Source organism: Leuciscus leuciscus (assembly GCF_965113295.1).
Source record: "Leuciscus leuciscus genome assembly, chromosome: 4".
Lineage (NCBI taxonomy): Eukaryota > Metazoa > Chordata > Actinopteri > Cypriniformes > Leuciscidae > Leuciscus > Leuciscus leuciscus.
Window position 1 is genome coordinate 52,165,961 of NC_138728.1, and position 14,882 is coordinate 52,180,842.

Below are 14,882 nucleotides of genomic sequence, written 5' to 3' on the forward strand. Positions count from 1 at the left end.
ATGACACTATAAGTTTCTCAGAATACAATAGTGGTCAAATACTGAAACTTGAGTCTTTTATCTTTTTAATGATGTATAGTTTGTCAAGATAATAACATTAAATCTGATAGTAACTTTGACAATAAAAAAATAAAAAACGCTTCTGTGCGTCCAGGCACTGGTGAAGCATAACAGGTTAAGCTTACTCGATCAGATATTCTCAAATATTTGAACAGCATTATGGTCAAAATCAGGATGCACATGATCCTAGCTAGTTACAACGGCGCCTTTATACTTGTATTACTCCAGCGTGTTTCAATGTTTTAGAGTTTATTCTGCCATCGTTTTTGCAGACTCACCACGTTTAACCGCTCCTGTCAATCAAGTATTGCTTGTGTTTCACTTCTCCTTCTGAGAACGAATCTTCTGTGTGTTGGATATATTTTAGAGATTACTCTGCCATCGTTTTTGCAGTCTCGCCATATCCCCAACCACCAAACAGTCATAACCAAGCAAAATTTTCTAGCTTAACCGTCTTACAGCTAATTCTCCCAATTTTTTGACTATTTTTTCAAAAAAAAAAGATCCATCTCCATCCCAGCATATCAAATAGTTTTAGAGGTTTACTTTTCAGAGAAACTTAAATAAGCCAAATTAAATGGATTTTTTTATTATTATTATTTTTATTACACGATGTCTTATATTCATTGGCAAAACAACTGGTACTTGAAATCACACAATTCTTTTAAGCAGTTTCAGTCACTGTCTCTAATCATCAGGCAGACTTAGAACTATTTTATAAGAAACATTTTTTTTTACCTGCAATGACTGAGATAAATGCCTGGATATGCTATCCTGTTCGTGACGCCAAATTGTAGATTTAAAAATCTTGCTTTCCCCTGTTGGTTGATTTCATGGAAACAGACATCAGTGATTTTGCCAAAAGATCTCTCATGTTTATTTATTTTATATAAGACCTAGGAGGAAGAGACAATGGACCAAACAGATGTCTACATTCAGCAGCCTTGCCATCTCTTCCTGATTTCGGACAAAAGAGCTCAATTTTTATACTGCTAACCAAGGGAAAAAAACTACATCACCATAGGAACACATACATTACCAGAGGAACATATGGTTTCCATTAACGTTGGAATGTATATCCTTATGCTATGCTTGTGGAAAACACTGCATACACATTTCAGTCTCTCCAGCACACACTCAAAGTCTCCCAAAGTCTCTCCCACATCTTCATAAAGTGATTACAAATGATTATGAATGTATACAAAAAGTATAAAACAGATACATAATACTACTGATTATGAATATTAATAAAAAGTAATAATAATACTAAAAACAATTTTAAATGATGAGATTTGAGTCTTCAGTGGCTATAAAGAAATATCTAACGTTAATTTTGGTAATGGCTTTCCTTGAAAAACGAAGACAATATGACAGAGTTAAAAAATGGACACAAGCCAGGAACCCGCAATGGAACCGAGTCAGTGGAAAAGATGATCCTGAACCGGATCTGGATATATAATCCAGTTTAACACTCATTATTTCAATCAGTTTGTGATTTTACAGATACATTGTGGCATTTACCAGCAAGATAGAAGCTTAACTAATATTTTGATTCTAAGGTATCAATATATGAAAGGGAGTACCGCCTACATATGATTGAAATGAGAGGGCGTCTACCGCAACCGCTTAATATTTGAAACCATAATAAGAGGTCAGGTGTGGATACTGGAGTTATCACGAAGTGGTCATATTCAGCTGCGGTGTCAAAGTTGAATTAATTTCACACAGATACACATTTTCTGATGCAAGATTAAAGGTTTACTTTAACTGTGAAACTCTTTCCACACTTATGACATATATAACCCTTGTGAGAATCGTCATGTTGGTTTCTTTACATGTTAATCATTTTCAAAACATATGAATGGCTTCCCTCCTGTGTGTTTTCTCATGTGAGTCCTAAGATTTCCTTTTTGTGAGAAGTTCTTCCCACACAGTTTGCAGGTGTAAGGCTTCTCTCCAGTGTGAAGTCTCATGTGAACGCAGAGGCTAGTGTTATAAGTGAAACTCTTTCCACACTGATGACATGTGAACGGCTTCTCTCCAGTGTGACTGTTCATGTGACACCTAAGGTTTTGTTCTGTTGTGTAGCTCTTTCTGCACAGATCACATTTGAACGGCCTCTCTCCAGTATGGATTCTCATGTGGACTGCAAGATTTTGTTTTAGCGTGAAACTCTTTCCACACTGTTGACAGGTGAAAGGCTTTTCTCTAGTATGGACTCTCATGTGTTTTTCAAGGTTTGCTTTTTGATAGAAACTCTTTCCACACTGTTGGCATGCGTAAGGCTTCTCTCCAGTGTGAAGTCTCATGTGAATGCTGAGGCTACCGCTATGAGCAAAACTCTTTCCACACTGATGACATGTGCACGGTTTCTCTCCAGTGTGACTTTCCATGTGACACCTAAGGTTTAGTTCTGTTGTGAAACTCTTTCCACACTGTAGGCAGATGAAAGGCTTTTCTTCTGTGTGACTTTTCATGTGAGTCTTAAGAGTTCCTTTTTGTGTGAAGCTCTTCCCACACTGTTGGCATGTGTAAGGCTTCTCTCCAGTGTGACTTTTCATGTGAGTCTTAAGAGTTCCTTTTTGTGTGAAGCTCTTCCCACACTGTTGGCATGTGTAAGGCTTCTCTCCAGTGTGAACTCTCTTGTGAACGCAGAGGTTACTGATATGAGCGAAACTCTTTCCACACTGATTACATGTGAACGGTTTCTCTCCAGTGTGACTGTTCATGTGACACCTGAAGTTTAGTTCTATTGTGAAGCTCTTTTCACACTGATCACATGTTAACAGGTTCTCTCCAGTGTGGATTCTCATGTGGTAATGAAGAGTTTTTTTATGTTTAAAACTCTTTCCGCACTGACGGCACGTGAAAAGCTTCTCTCCAGTCATTAAATCATGATGTTTCTCAAATTGATTTTCCTCTTTAATTTCATTCAGTTGTTGACTCTCCTCTTTCAGCACCATCAGTTCTAAAAAAAAAAGAAAAAAGAAAGAAAAAACAATTGAACTCCCGTTTAATGGCACAAAGCAACAGAAATCAAAACCACAATAAAGCACCAAGATAAAAACCAACAACTTGTATGCTAGATCCGATATACACTAAGCTACTGAAAGAGTAATCTCACAATCTCTTCACTTTCTTTAGAACATAAAAAAAAAGCTGTAGTCCAAGTTATCAAACCCCTTATCACTTGACCCAGAGTAATTGGTTTACTATAGATCAATCCCAAAATGTTAGAATACAATATTGTCCTCTCAACTATGCTCGGTTTTGCAGAAAAACAATATTTCAGTCAGAATTTAAGCCCCATCATAGCACAGAAACTAAAGTTAATTTGATCTTTTGACAACAGAGACCACAACGTTCTCTGATAGATTGATAATTATGTGGACAAGAATTAACATGGTTTAGGTCCAATCTGTAAGATTTCTACTACTTGTATATTAAAATATGTTTATCTCATTGTTTATGCTTCCCCTAAGGGACATTGTCATTCACTGTTATGACAACAATACTCAGTTTTACACTGCTAACTTAGAGTAGTGAAGTTTTGTCCGGTTATATTAAAGATAATGATATAAATGATGGGATGACTAAGGTTTTAGATCTTAGCATATGTACTGTTATCTGGGTGTCTAGAGATATAAACAAGTTAAATGTAAGACTTTTTAAGACCTTTTTAATACCACCTTATATGACATTTAAGACCAAACCTGCAATGGAAACCATATAATCAAAAATGTAAATTTTACTCAACAAGAAACTGCAAAATGCTTCCATATACAGTTGCAATCAGAAATATTCAACCCCCTAAAGATTTAAAAAGGATTTAAGTTTTTTCAAAGAGCAAGATTCTGCATTGGATGGCTTCTTGATGAGTTGCGTGATAAATAAAATCAACACAGAAAATGCATAATGTAGTATTTGTGTGAAACCGTATATCTTGCTCAGTCACAATTATTCAACCCATATATAATATTGTTGTTAAAGCTTTCTGAAAGTTTTTATGGCCTAAAGTGAAGTTGAAACATAATTGAGCCTTTGGGAACTCTATAATGATCCTTCATTTGCTTCAGCTGTGAAGTCGACTAAAATATGCCAGGAGGAATTTGGATAAGACTACAGAGTTTTGGGAGACAGTTCTATGGACTGACCAAACCAAACTGGAACTGTTTGGATCAGCGGTATGTCTGGCATGCAAAAGGCCAGCTTATGACCAGAGGAATATCATCCCCACGGTCAAGCATGGAGGTGGGTCATTGATGACGTCGGGCTGTTTTTCTGCGGCAGGAACTGGCAATATTGATGGTGTACCTGGCATCATGGATTCCCAGAAATACCAGGCCATTTTAAAGAGGAACGTGATGCCTTCTGTTGACAAATTAAACCTTGGTGATCATTGGACTTTCCAGCAAGACAATAATCCTAAGCTGGAACGTCCTAGAAATGGCCTTCTCAGTCACCAGATTCAAATCCAATTGAAAATCTTTGGTGGGATTTAAAGAAGGCAGTTGCAGCACGGAAGCCATCAAACATCACTGAGCAAAAGATTCCGATCGAGAGGTGTAAGAAAACTTACCGAAAACACTTGTTAGAAATTATAAAAGGCTAAAGTATGCTCCACAACGTACTGAAGCTGAGTTGAATAATACTGCAATAATACTGAATAATATATATTTTTTTTTTGTCATCTGTCATCAACATCACTATAATGTATTTTGAGGAGAGGAGGTTGAATATTTCTGATTGCAACTGCATATATATATACATGGGCTGGGAGAATTAACGCATTAATCTTTGTGATTAATTTGAGATGTTTAACGCGTTAAAAAAATAACGCAATTGACGCAGCACTTTTTTTTTTTGGCTCGTTTTTATGACTTCCTGTTGTGCGTGCTATTATAAAGGCCGAAAATATGCCGTCCCGCCCCTCCATGTTCGGCGATCAGGTTTCATTCTCGTGCAGGTTTCATGACTTTTCCACGCCGCGCTCTCCATTGTGTGTGTGTGTGTGTGTGTGTGTGTGTCGGCGCGCTGCTGCGCTCTTTTCTCAATGTTCTGCTCTGTCATTAACGGCCCAATCATGTACCGATCATGCACTGGAAAATCAAAGTCCGCTCAAATAACATGAAATTTCTCTGTAGTAGACTTCTGTTGGCTGAGCTGGTATAGCCATGCTGGGCAACAATGGTAAAATGACCTGCTCTGATCACATGCTCTGGTAATAATAGCTTTGTATGACTATATTTTATTTTGATAATTAGTAAAAAAAAAAGTTAAATTGATTATGTTGATTGATTATCGAAAAAGAATAATATATTGATATATTGATGTTTAATATTATTTTAATATAGGGCTATTTTCTGTTCCTTTTTTTCCTGTGTTGTTTAATTTAATTAGGTGATTCTAAGTTTAAATATTGATGATTACAAGCTTGGGGGAAATGCAATTAATTACAGCAAATTGTGCAATTAATTAGTTAATTTGTTTTAATCGATTCCCAGCCCTAATATATATATATATCCTTCATTTATATGGCGCTTTTAACAATACAGACTGTTTCAAAGCAGCTTTACAGTGATAATAGGGAATTAATTTAATTAATCACACACAACTGCAACATACAAGATTATCTTTGGCTTGGGAAGGATCTTTTCAGAGAGAATGTTTAACAACCTGAGGAAGAGATCATTTTCTAGTAACTTAGATGAGCCCACCAGTAACAGCAACAAGACTGCTAGTTAACTACTACCATGAAGATCTGGAGGAGGTTGTGGAGGAACACCTGAGGTCTACTGAGGTGATGCACATCACATCAAAATGTGGATCCCGGTCTGGCCACGTACTAGGGGTTTCACAACTACTGATTTTTGCTAGTCGACTAGTTTTGCAGAACAGTCGACGACTAGTCGACTAGTCGTTAAATTATTTATTCATTAAATTGACGCATTAACGCATTGAGCATTGTTAAGGAAGACAGAGGAAGGAGTTCTGGTGAATTATTGGAAATGAAATTCAGAAATAACATAATAAATAAATTCATCAGTTATTCTTGTGTTAATACAAAAACAGCAGCATTCATTTAAAACATTCTTGTAATTAAAACATTCTTGTTATGAACTGCCACACCACGCGCATCAGCGAACGCCTCAGACAATAACATTGTCAACATCACGACATATTTTTTGCATATAGTTTTAACTGTGCATTTTTCATTGCATCTTTAAGCAAATATCATTTAAGCATATAGGCCGATACAAGTTTGATGTAGGTTATACTGAACCACTATATTTTTGTATCACCTGCGACACACTGGCTGCGTGGCGTGAGCGTCTCAGCTTAACAGGTCGGAGTTTGCACACTGCCTGCGTGAGACACGCGATTCAGGCGCGGCTCGAACCGTTAGAGTGCAGAACAGTATTGTATGTATGGACCGAAGTGCATGCCTGAGCTTGTGTTTTCGGTTAAGCTGCGTTGCTTTGACATTGTGGAAAATAGAATAATAGAAACAAAATGTATTAGTCTTTTTACCCGTTATTATCAATCTAAATTAATCTCGTTTTTAATTTAAATTAATCTCGTTTTTAATTTAACTTAATTTCGTTTTTCTTTATTTAAATTTCGTTTTTTCTTTATTTAAATTTCGTTTTTCCTTTTTTAAATTTCGTTTTTTCTTTATTTAAATTTCGTTTTTTCTTTATTTAAATTTCATTTGTTTTATTTAGCCTAAATTTCATTTGTTTTATTTAGCCTAAATTTCGTTTTTTCTTTATTTAAATTTAGTTTTTTCTTTATTTAAATTTAGTTTTTCTTTTTTTAAATCTACCCTTTAGCCTACTGTGTCAGTAATTTGTTAGTCAGAAAAATATTAGACAACCTTAAAAGTATCGCTTAAGTTAACAGACCTGTGTGTGTGCGTTTTATATCACCAGTGCAGTGTCCGTTCTCGTAGCCCCGCCCGTGTGAGGTGCGCCATTTCCCACTCGCGCTGTTCTGTAGTTTACTAAATGTTTATTAATTCTGAATGTGTCCCGTTTTGCGTGTCCATCTATATTGCACCAAATGCGACACTGCACTCCATGACCTTGACCGTTTTGGACACATAGGTACCTCAGCGCCTGACGCCATTTTGTTTTCCGACTAGTCGATTAGGGCCGACAGCGCCGACTAGTGGTTGTGACAGTCGACTAATCGGCTAGTCGACTAGTTGATGAAACCCCTACCACGTACAAGCAGGGAGAAATGTGGTGGAGTGGTGATGAAAACAGGGAGGTATCCAGCCCTCAACCAAGTGGTGAAAGCAGCATTCTCAATCTTCCAAGGTCCTGTAGTGGAGTCATCATTGAGCTTGATGTACAGTGTAATCGACACCAGACGAACAAACATGAACATGTCAACCTTCAATGTTCAGCCTGTGCTTCTCGTCCGGTGTGCGCCCCCCCTTCAGACCCCCGAGGGTTAAAGGGGAAATGAAACGTCCATGTTTTGGCACTGGTAGTAGCTATGTCACCGGGTGAAAACCTGGCAAATCCAAAAAGATTCCTCATTGGTTCTAATTCTGGCTCTGTTGAGTGTTGGCCATAACGAGCGCCAGCTGAATCAAATCAGCTGCGCTTCATTGAAGCATGTGCTCAGGAAAAGGAGCATAAAAACGGAGTGTTTGAGCAGTGTGGAGGACGGGCAGGCAGCAGTGTGTGTTCTGACAACGGTGGTGAAATAAGAAGGCTGAAGGTTTAATGCCGGATCGGAGTTCTACTGTGAGATTCCCTGAGGCATGCTCATTTAGTGAGTTTTCTGAAGAAACCACAGACAGCAACGCAATGAAGTAAGTGAGAGAGAAAACCACTGCAGGATGTTGAGTGACTCACCGAGGAAAAGTTAAGTGCACCCTTCCATTTATTACCCGTTGAGAAAACCACATTTGAAGATTGACCATCACCAGTGTGCAACTAACCTTTGTTTGCGGGCAGTGTGTGTGATCTTGTTGACAGAACGAAGCGTAGTAACTGAAACAGCTGGGAGGATCGTTGATGTGTTCATGCTGATCTTCTGAAAACATTATTCCTCGAGTCATCCACCCTACAGAGAGAAGAGAAACGAGTTGATTAATCACTGTGGAGATGAAGTGAGTTTGCAGTGTCTGAAAGAGTGAAGCGCACACGTGTGAAGATTTATAAGAGTGATTTATGCACAAGTGTGGTGAGATCAAACGACTGCGTTTCCTCTGAAACTTTGATGGATGAATATTGACTTATGACTGTGAAGATTCTTTCAAATTGATCTGCCTAAAGCTGTGTCCAGGTTCCCACTTGAGTGTATGGTGGGAGGAAAGAGCTCAACGCACCCCGAGTACCACACTCCCCGAGCACTGTCTCTCACGTCCACGAAAGTCCAGTCTCACGAACTCTCCCAACAACGCCGCTCTGCTACGCACGGAACGAGAGTAAAGGCGGGTAAATTACCACAGTCCTGTCTCACTTGTTATTGCCTGATCCACCGTTACTGTCTGTCCCTCCGAAGAGGTGAGGAAGCTGCTGTCATTCGATCGGCTGTTCCATGAACACGTCCCCAAGCCGAGTCTGAGCACCGTCACTGTCTGTCCCTCCGAAGAGGTGAGGAAGCTGCTGTCATTCGATCGCCTGTTCCATGAACACGTCCCCAAGCCGAGTTTGAGCACCGTCACTGTCTGTCCCTCCGAAGAGGTGAGGAAGCTGCTGTCATTCGATCGGCTGTTCCATGAACACGTCCCCAAGCCGAGTCTGAGCATCGTCACTGTCTGTCCCTCCGAAGAGGTGAGGAAGCTGCTGTCATTCGATCGGCTGTTCCATGAACACGTCCCCAAGCCGAGTCTGAGCACCGTCACTGTCTGTCCCTCCGAAGAGGTGAGAAAGCTGCTGTCATTCGATCGGCTGTTCCATGAACACGTCCCCAAGCCGAGTCTGAGCACCGTCACTGTCTGTCCCTCCGAAGAGAAGAGGTGAGGAAGCTGCTGTCATTCGATCGGCTGTTCCATGAACACGTCCCCAAGCCGAGGCTGAGCACCGTCACTGTCTGTCCCTCCGAAGAGGTGAGGAAGCTGCTGTTATTCGATCGGCTGTCCTAAGAACATCTTCACGAGCCGAATACTTACCTGCTCTGTCCGTGGGGAAAGCTGAAGGCGAGAAGCCTCGGTCCGTCCTACAGGTACATTTCGACGAGTCAAGGAAACGAGAAGAAATTTCTGTCTGTCCCATAAGCACCTTTCTGACGAGTCGAAAAGACGAGAAGAAGCCATTGTCCCACCCACGAGCCAGTAGAGAAGAGGAATATTTCCCCCCCAGTTCCTCTTCCCCAACCGGGTTCCAGCCACGAATATTCTCAGCACTGTTTTTATTCTTTTAAATTAATAAAAGACCTACCTTTAAAAGTCATCCTGTTGTCTGCCTCTGGTGTCTGCTCCTCCGGAGTGTGGTAATTGTCCCTCGGCCCTAACATCGGTTACAGCTACATATATTAGAAAAATCACCTTGCCAAAAATTGTATTTTAAAAAGTTGTTAAAACCACAGATATGACTAAATTATTTCCGTAATTTCTAGCTATCTATCTAGCTAGCGAGTCGCCATTTTGGAGTGACGTCACAGCCTACGTAACGGGGTTGGTTGGTTCCGCTGGTGAGTGAAGAGAGTGAAGCGTTACTGGACCGGACTGAATACGCAATTGATTTGAAATGGAGGAAGACGAACTTGAAAGACCTGTTGAGCCCGTGTGTCCCATTGCTTATGCATTTGAGTCGATACGGCGTGGGAACCGAGCAGTGGTACGTCACTATGTCGAACAGCCGGTGATACATGGCCGTAGCCAGCTATGAGGTCACCGAGGTCCGGACCTCGGTCATTTTTTTACATTCAAAAATAAAATTTCAAGCTCTCTGAATGATTAATTAGCCGTTTAAACCACCTCATATGAGTGTTTGCAATTCATTTTGCTGCGAGAATCTAGCGCAGTGAACGGGGCTTGAGAGCGCGTTGTGAGGGCGCGGGTGCGATCCAGTGTTGCCAGATCCACCTAATGGTGGCAGTAGTCTTCTGGACTTGTTTTTCTGATTTAATGTCACACTTTAGGAAGTTATTAAAGTGGAAAGTTGCATGTTAGGGTTCGTGATATATTAATCTTATTTCCAAAACACAAGCTTTGAACTTATTTCGGATTATTAAAAAAAATTAAAAAATTGTTGCTTGTTTTTCGTAGCAATATCTGGCAACATTTTACTGTCGGCATTAATAAAAAAAAAAGCTTCTAGAAAAACTGTAATTGCTGACAGGAAGATACCACATTCGGTAAGACAAACGCAATGATCATCGTGATTATCTGTAAGAAATGTATAACACTATCAAAAACAATAGCATAATACAGATCTGTATGTTACAGAATCAAAAACAATAGCATAATACAGATATCTGTATGTTACAGAATGAAGCAGGAAGACGGATTTTTTATTTTGTCATTTCAGTGAGCCAAGGATTGAAGAGTAGTCCACACACACACACACACACACACACACACACACACAAGCTATAACGTTAGCAAATAGCCTGTAAATAGTTTGTAACATGTCTGTAAAATGTAAAACATTATATTGAATAAAAAATGTTTTCACAAACATCTACAGTGTGCATGTGCAGTTTGTTAACATAACGTTAGACGTCGTCTTGTTGTCTGGTACTAATAAACTTCACTAGCTAAACTGTAAGTTAGCGTTATTTAGCTAGTTCATGCTTACAGCTGTTAGCTAACAATGACTGTACTAACGTTAGTTGTTCGCTGGTTCGACCAGCACATGCATCTTGTTAACGAGCCAGTGTGATGCAAACATGTATGAGAGGTTTGACATGATAATATGATAGCAGATGAACGCTTTTTATGCGTAGTTTAATGTTAAGTTTTATGTCTTTCACTGCGTTTTACTGAACTCAGCCCAGAGCCTTTAAAGCCAACCAACCCCGTGACGTCACATGTTAGAATACTGCACAATGGCGGCGCCCTGGCCGCGAAAGATATAACGTTTTTTCTTTTTTCTTTTATACGTTTACATTTGTCATGTTTCTTATATAATTGTTGATTATAGTGGAAATCCATTTTGTAAATCATGTAAACTTGATTGACTGCTTCATTTCCCCTTTAAGGTGAAGCTGCTTTGAAACAATTTCTGTTGTATAAGTACTATATAAATAAAGGTGACTTGACTTGTTACTGTACTGGTGTTCAGGAAAATAAAGTTATTAAAAGTTATAACTGGCTGTCATGTCGTTCTTCATAATAAAGGTATCGTTTCACCTACTAAACAACATAAAACTTGTGTTTTTCTCCCTCTGAATTTTATGAGGCTCTGAATATTGAATATGGTTAGCTTCCATGTGCTTTGCAAAAAAACATTATTTATGATAAATAAATGTGTCTGTAACATACCACTGCATACATAAGTTATATAAATTAATGGTTTCAATTATTAAGTATTTATTGGGTTTTACACACAATAGTTGCTTGGGCTATATCTGTATTACTTTTAGTCATGTCATAATAACGAACAAAGTCAGATCTTCTCAGGTTGAAGGCACTGTTTGTCTGGTCATGTGATCTCAACATGTCTGTCCACATGAGGCGACCTGCTCCATGTCAAATAAAACCACTTTAATTAGGACACTCATTCATTTCTGTAGAGCTGGACATTTCAATAAGGATCAAATGACTGAGTTCAACTTTGAGAATTAAACCAACCTGTTTGTGTCTCAGTATCTTCATGTTGGACTCTGAATGTTTCTTCAATCTTCACGTCTTCACTCTCTTCTTTAATAAAAGCCATCTTTATAATAGTGTGTCACGTGGATCTCAGTCGCTTCACCAGGAGTTGTTCTGTGTGTTTGGACACTCTGTCCTGTTTAAGAGGAGAATAATTAACAGAAAGAAAAACACTTAAAACTAAATCTCCGAGTCAGTCAATCTCTGATCTCAGTCAGATCTACTGCCATCATTTCTTGATGACGTAAGGAACAGATTAATCGTTTTTTGAAACGAACTGTCCAAAAGAACCGTTTCGTGGAAATGAATCAGATTTGACATTACTACTCAAAACTAGCACTACAAATTAAAGGAACAGAGAATATACAGGCAATTCATATTTAGGCTTTTATAATTCACATGTATGTTTTGATTTGTAGACTATATTTAATGGATTACACTGTGATGAAAACATTGTCAGTTGATTTGTAGAAGTTGTCACTCCATATGTTTGTGTTGTTGTTCTTGTTGCATTTACATGCTGTGAATCAAGTGCTTCCAAACTCTACATTATTTGATTCAATTGAATCTCAATTGGTTTTGAAAATCTCTTTCTCTAACATTACTTGCCAGAGAGCAAACAGCGTGTTTATGATGAACTGATTCACAATATTGGGAACTATAGGGAGCTTAGGAACCTTTACTGTTACTCATTTGTGGATGTGCTTCACTGATAAAAAAAAATAAAAAAACGGTTCATTAATTTTATTAGATACATTATAATTTTACATTAAAAATAATTCATTTCAAGGTTCTCTATATAATTGTACTGACGGGTTGTATTGATTTAAACACTTTAGATGATTAAAAACACAAACCTTTCTTCAGCATAATCACAGCTGCAGGAGCGGCGCAGCCTTATGACATCATGTCACCACACCAAAATAAAAGTCCTGTTAACATTAAATAGAAATTCACATACAGAAAACACATTCAAATGATAAGATAAAGGATTCTGTAACGGAGAGCAGATCACCAGTTGCAGGGTGATTAAATCAAATTAATTAATGCAGTCTAAATCTACAAAACCCCTGTCTCGCTCTGACTCAAGCTATTCTCACATTCCAAAGCACTCTCATTTACGACACCTCTGCTGTTTTGAGATTGCTCTGCGCAAGACGTGCAGCCCAAACGGCGCCGAAAAATGGTGTAAATCATTGTCTATCTCTCACTCTACATGATCTCTTACGTCTAAACCAACAGAGACCGTCTGTTTATGGCCGGGAGAGCCTAACGCTGACCAATGAGAGCGATCCCGAAAGGACCCCCCCCCAGGGAGTCTCTCGCACACTGATTTACACATAGACACTAATTAACTCTTCCCAACAATAAAACAGTGTTGTAGAGACCAGATGCCCAAAACATGTGGTCTGTGCCTAATACATCAATCCAAAGAGCCAAACGCACGCACACACATAAGCCTCACCCGCAGCGACGGGGACAAGAGTTCAGCGGACGGGTATGAACTTTCAAGACGCACTCACATACACACACACAGAAACACACGCAGATCCCACCACGTGGGACCAAAATCCTTGTATGAAATATTTTAAATGTATTTTCTTGATGTGTGTCTGATCCCCTGTCCCAAATATTATGCCTATGTAGTTTGTTGGCCTGTAATCACTCTGTGGTGCCCACAATTACAAGAAATGATGTACCTCCTTGATTTTAGATATTAGAACTGTCATTCGCGGTATTGCCGTGTTCCACGAACCCCAACGATGCTGAATCTTTAACACAAAATATCAGAGAATGCATTGTTTTATTAAATACCAGTGGTATTAAGTTATGGACGAATTCATCGTTCAAAACCCCGCGGAAAGGAGGCGTATAGACCTCAAAACGTCAGGAGGTGGGCCCATACGTTGTTAAAGACGATTGGCCCACGTACGTGAGGGAAGCGTGAGTTTAGCCCTTTAAAATTGCGCGCCCCTATCCTCTCATTGCAGTCCGTCAGAGAGAGAAAGACGACACGCCTCCTTCCCTCAAGGAAGCTCCGCTCGCTTTTATTTTCCTTTTATTTCCAAGTCTTTTCTTAGAACTACTATTACTTCAGTATAGTCTTCTGAAACCAACCCACAAAACCAACTTAAGGCTAAAGATAATCTTTGCTGAGTCTTCGCTCGCTTCAAGTCGCCATAGCAACCAGAACGCTGTGACCACGTGATCCAGGTGTCTTTATCCAACACAGACGAACGCACCCACAGAAGGCCGACCTTTCAAACAGAGTAACGTAGATCTTTTAAATTTGCAATCTGAAGGAAATGCTGTTTAAAGTTGTCTAAATATTACTGAGAAACGTTGGGGTTTTGTGGTGAATGACTAAACTGTTTCTATCCCTCTCTCTAAATTCTCTTTCACACACACAAACATACACATACACACACACACATACTCTCACCCACGTGTGCCGAGACAAACACGCTACCACGTGCTCACGGAGCGACACACCCACCTTACAAACGCTACCATCTCCACATCTCACACACACACCTAAAATCATTCGTATCTCAACTATTAGTTTCCTCTCGCTGAGTTTCTCTCTCTCTCTCTCTCTCTCCCTCTCTCCCAATCTCTCTCTCTAAAACCTTTTTATTTTGTTGTATTTCTGTATTACGATCGTTATATTGCCTGTTTTGTTTATGCATTTTTACTCCTGCGTGATTTAAAATAATTGTGTAATCGCTAGCCTGTTTAAATAAACTTTGTTAAATCATTTGAATTAAGTTTGCCTGCTTTGTTTCAAATTCTGAGTCCCTGATGAGTGCAGATTGTACCTTATAAGCTCTACGATTGGTTTTATTCTTAAAAGAAACCTAAAATTGTCTAAAACACGGAGATAATTATCTTCTTTGTGGCCACAAGAAAGTGTTATCTATCAGTGTTAAAGACGCCCGATTTCTGTTCATGAATTATACATTCTGTCCGCTGGACGGCCAGTCTGCATGGTAAATGAACATTCGTCAACTTCTACCTCAAATTCCCCCAAATTGAGTAAATGCTA

The 14,882-nt window shown here is 39.2% G+C and overlaps 1 protein-coding gene across 1 annotated transcript; it reads right to left on the bottom strand.

The window, feature by feature from the left end:
• Positions 1 to 915: 915 nt before the first annotated feature.
• On the bottom strand, positions 916 to 12,774 carry LOC309497019 (uncharacterized protein). The gene is made up of 3 exons (XM_082167271.1): positions 12,694 to 12,774; positions 11,816 to 11,972; positions 916 to 3,028 (listed from the first exon to the last, which is right to left on the bottom strand). The coding sequence occupies exons 2-3, from the start codon at positions 11,898 to 11,900 to the stop codon at positions 1,899 to 1,901; spliced, it is 1,215 nt and encodes a 404-aa protein (XP_082023397.1). The 5' UTR covers positions 11,901 to 11,972; positions 12,694 to 12,774; the 3' UTR covers positions 916 to 1,898.
• Positions 12,775 to 14,882: the final 2,108 nt, after the last annotated feature.

Bases quoted from the DNA above. Each gene is read 5' to 3' on its own strand.
- LOC309497019 (XM_082167271.1), bottom strand. From the start codon at position 11,900: ATGGCTTTTATTAAAGAAGAGAGTGAAGACGTGAAGATTGAAGAAACA. The intron at 3,029-11,815 runs GTTGGTTTAATT...TTTTTTTTTTAG, and splicing joins AGATACTGAGACACAAACAG to AACTGATGGTGCTGAAAGAG.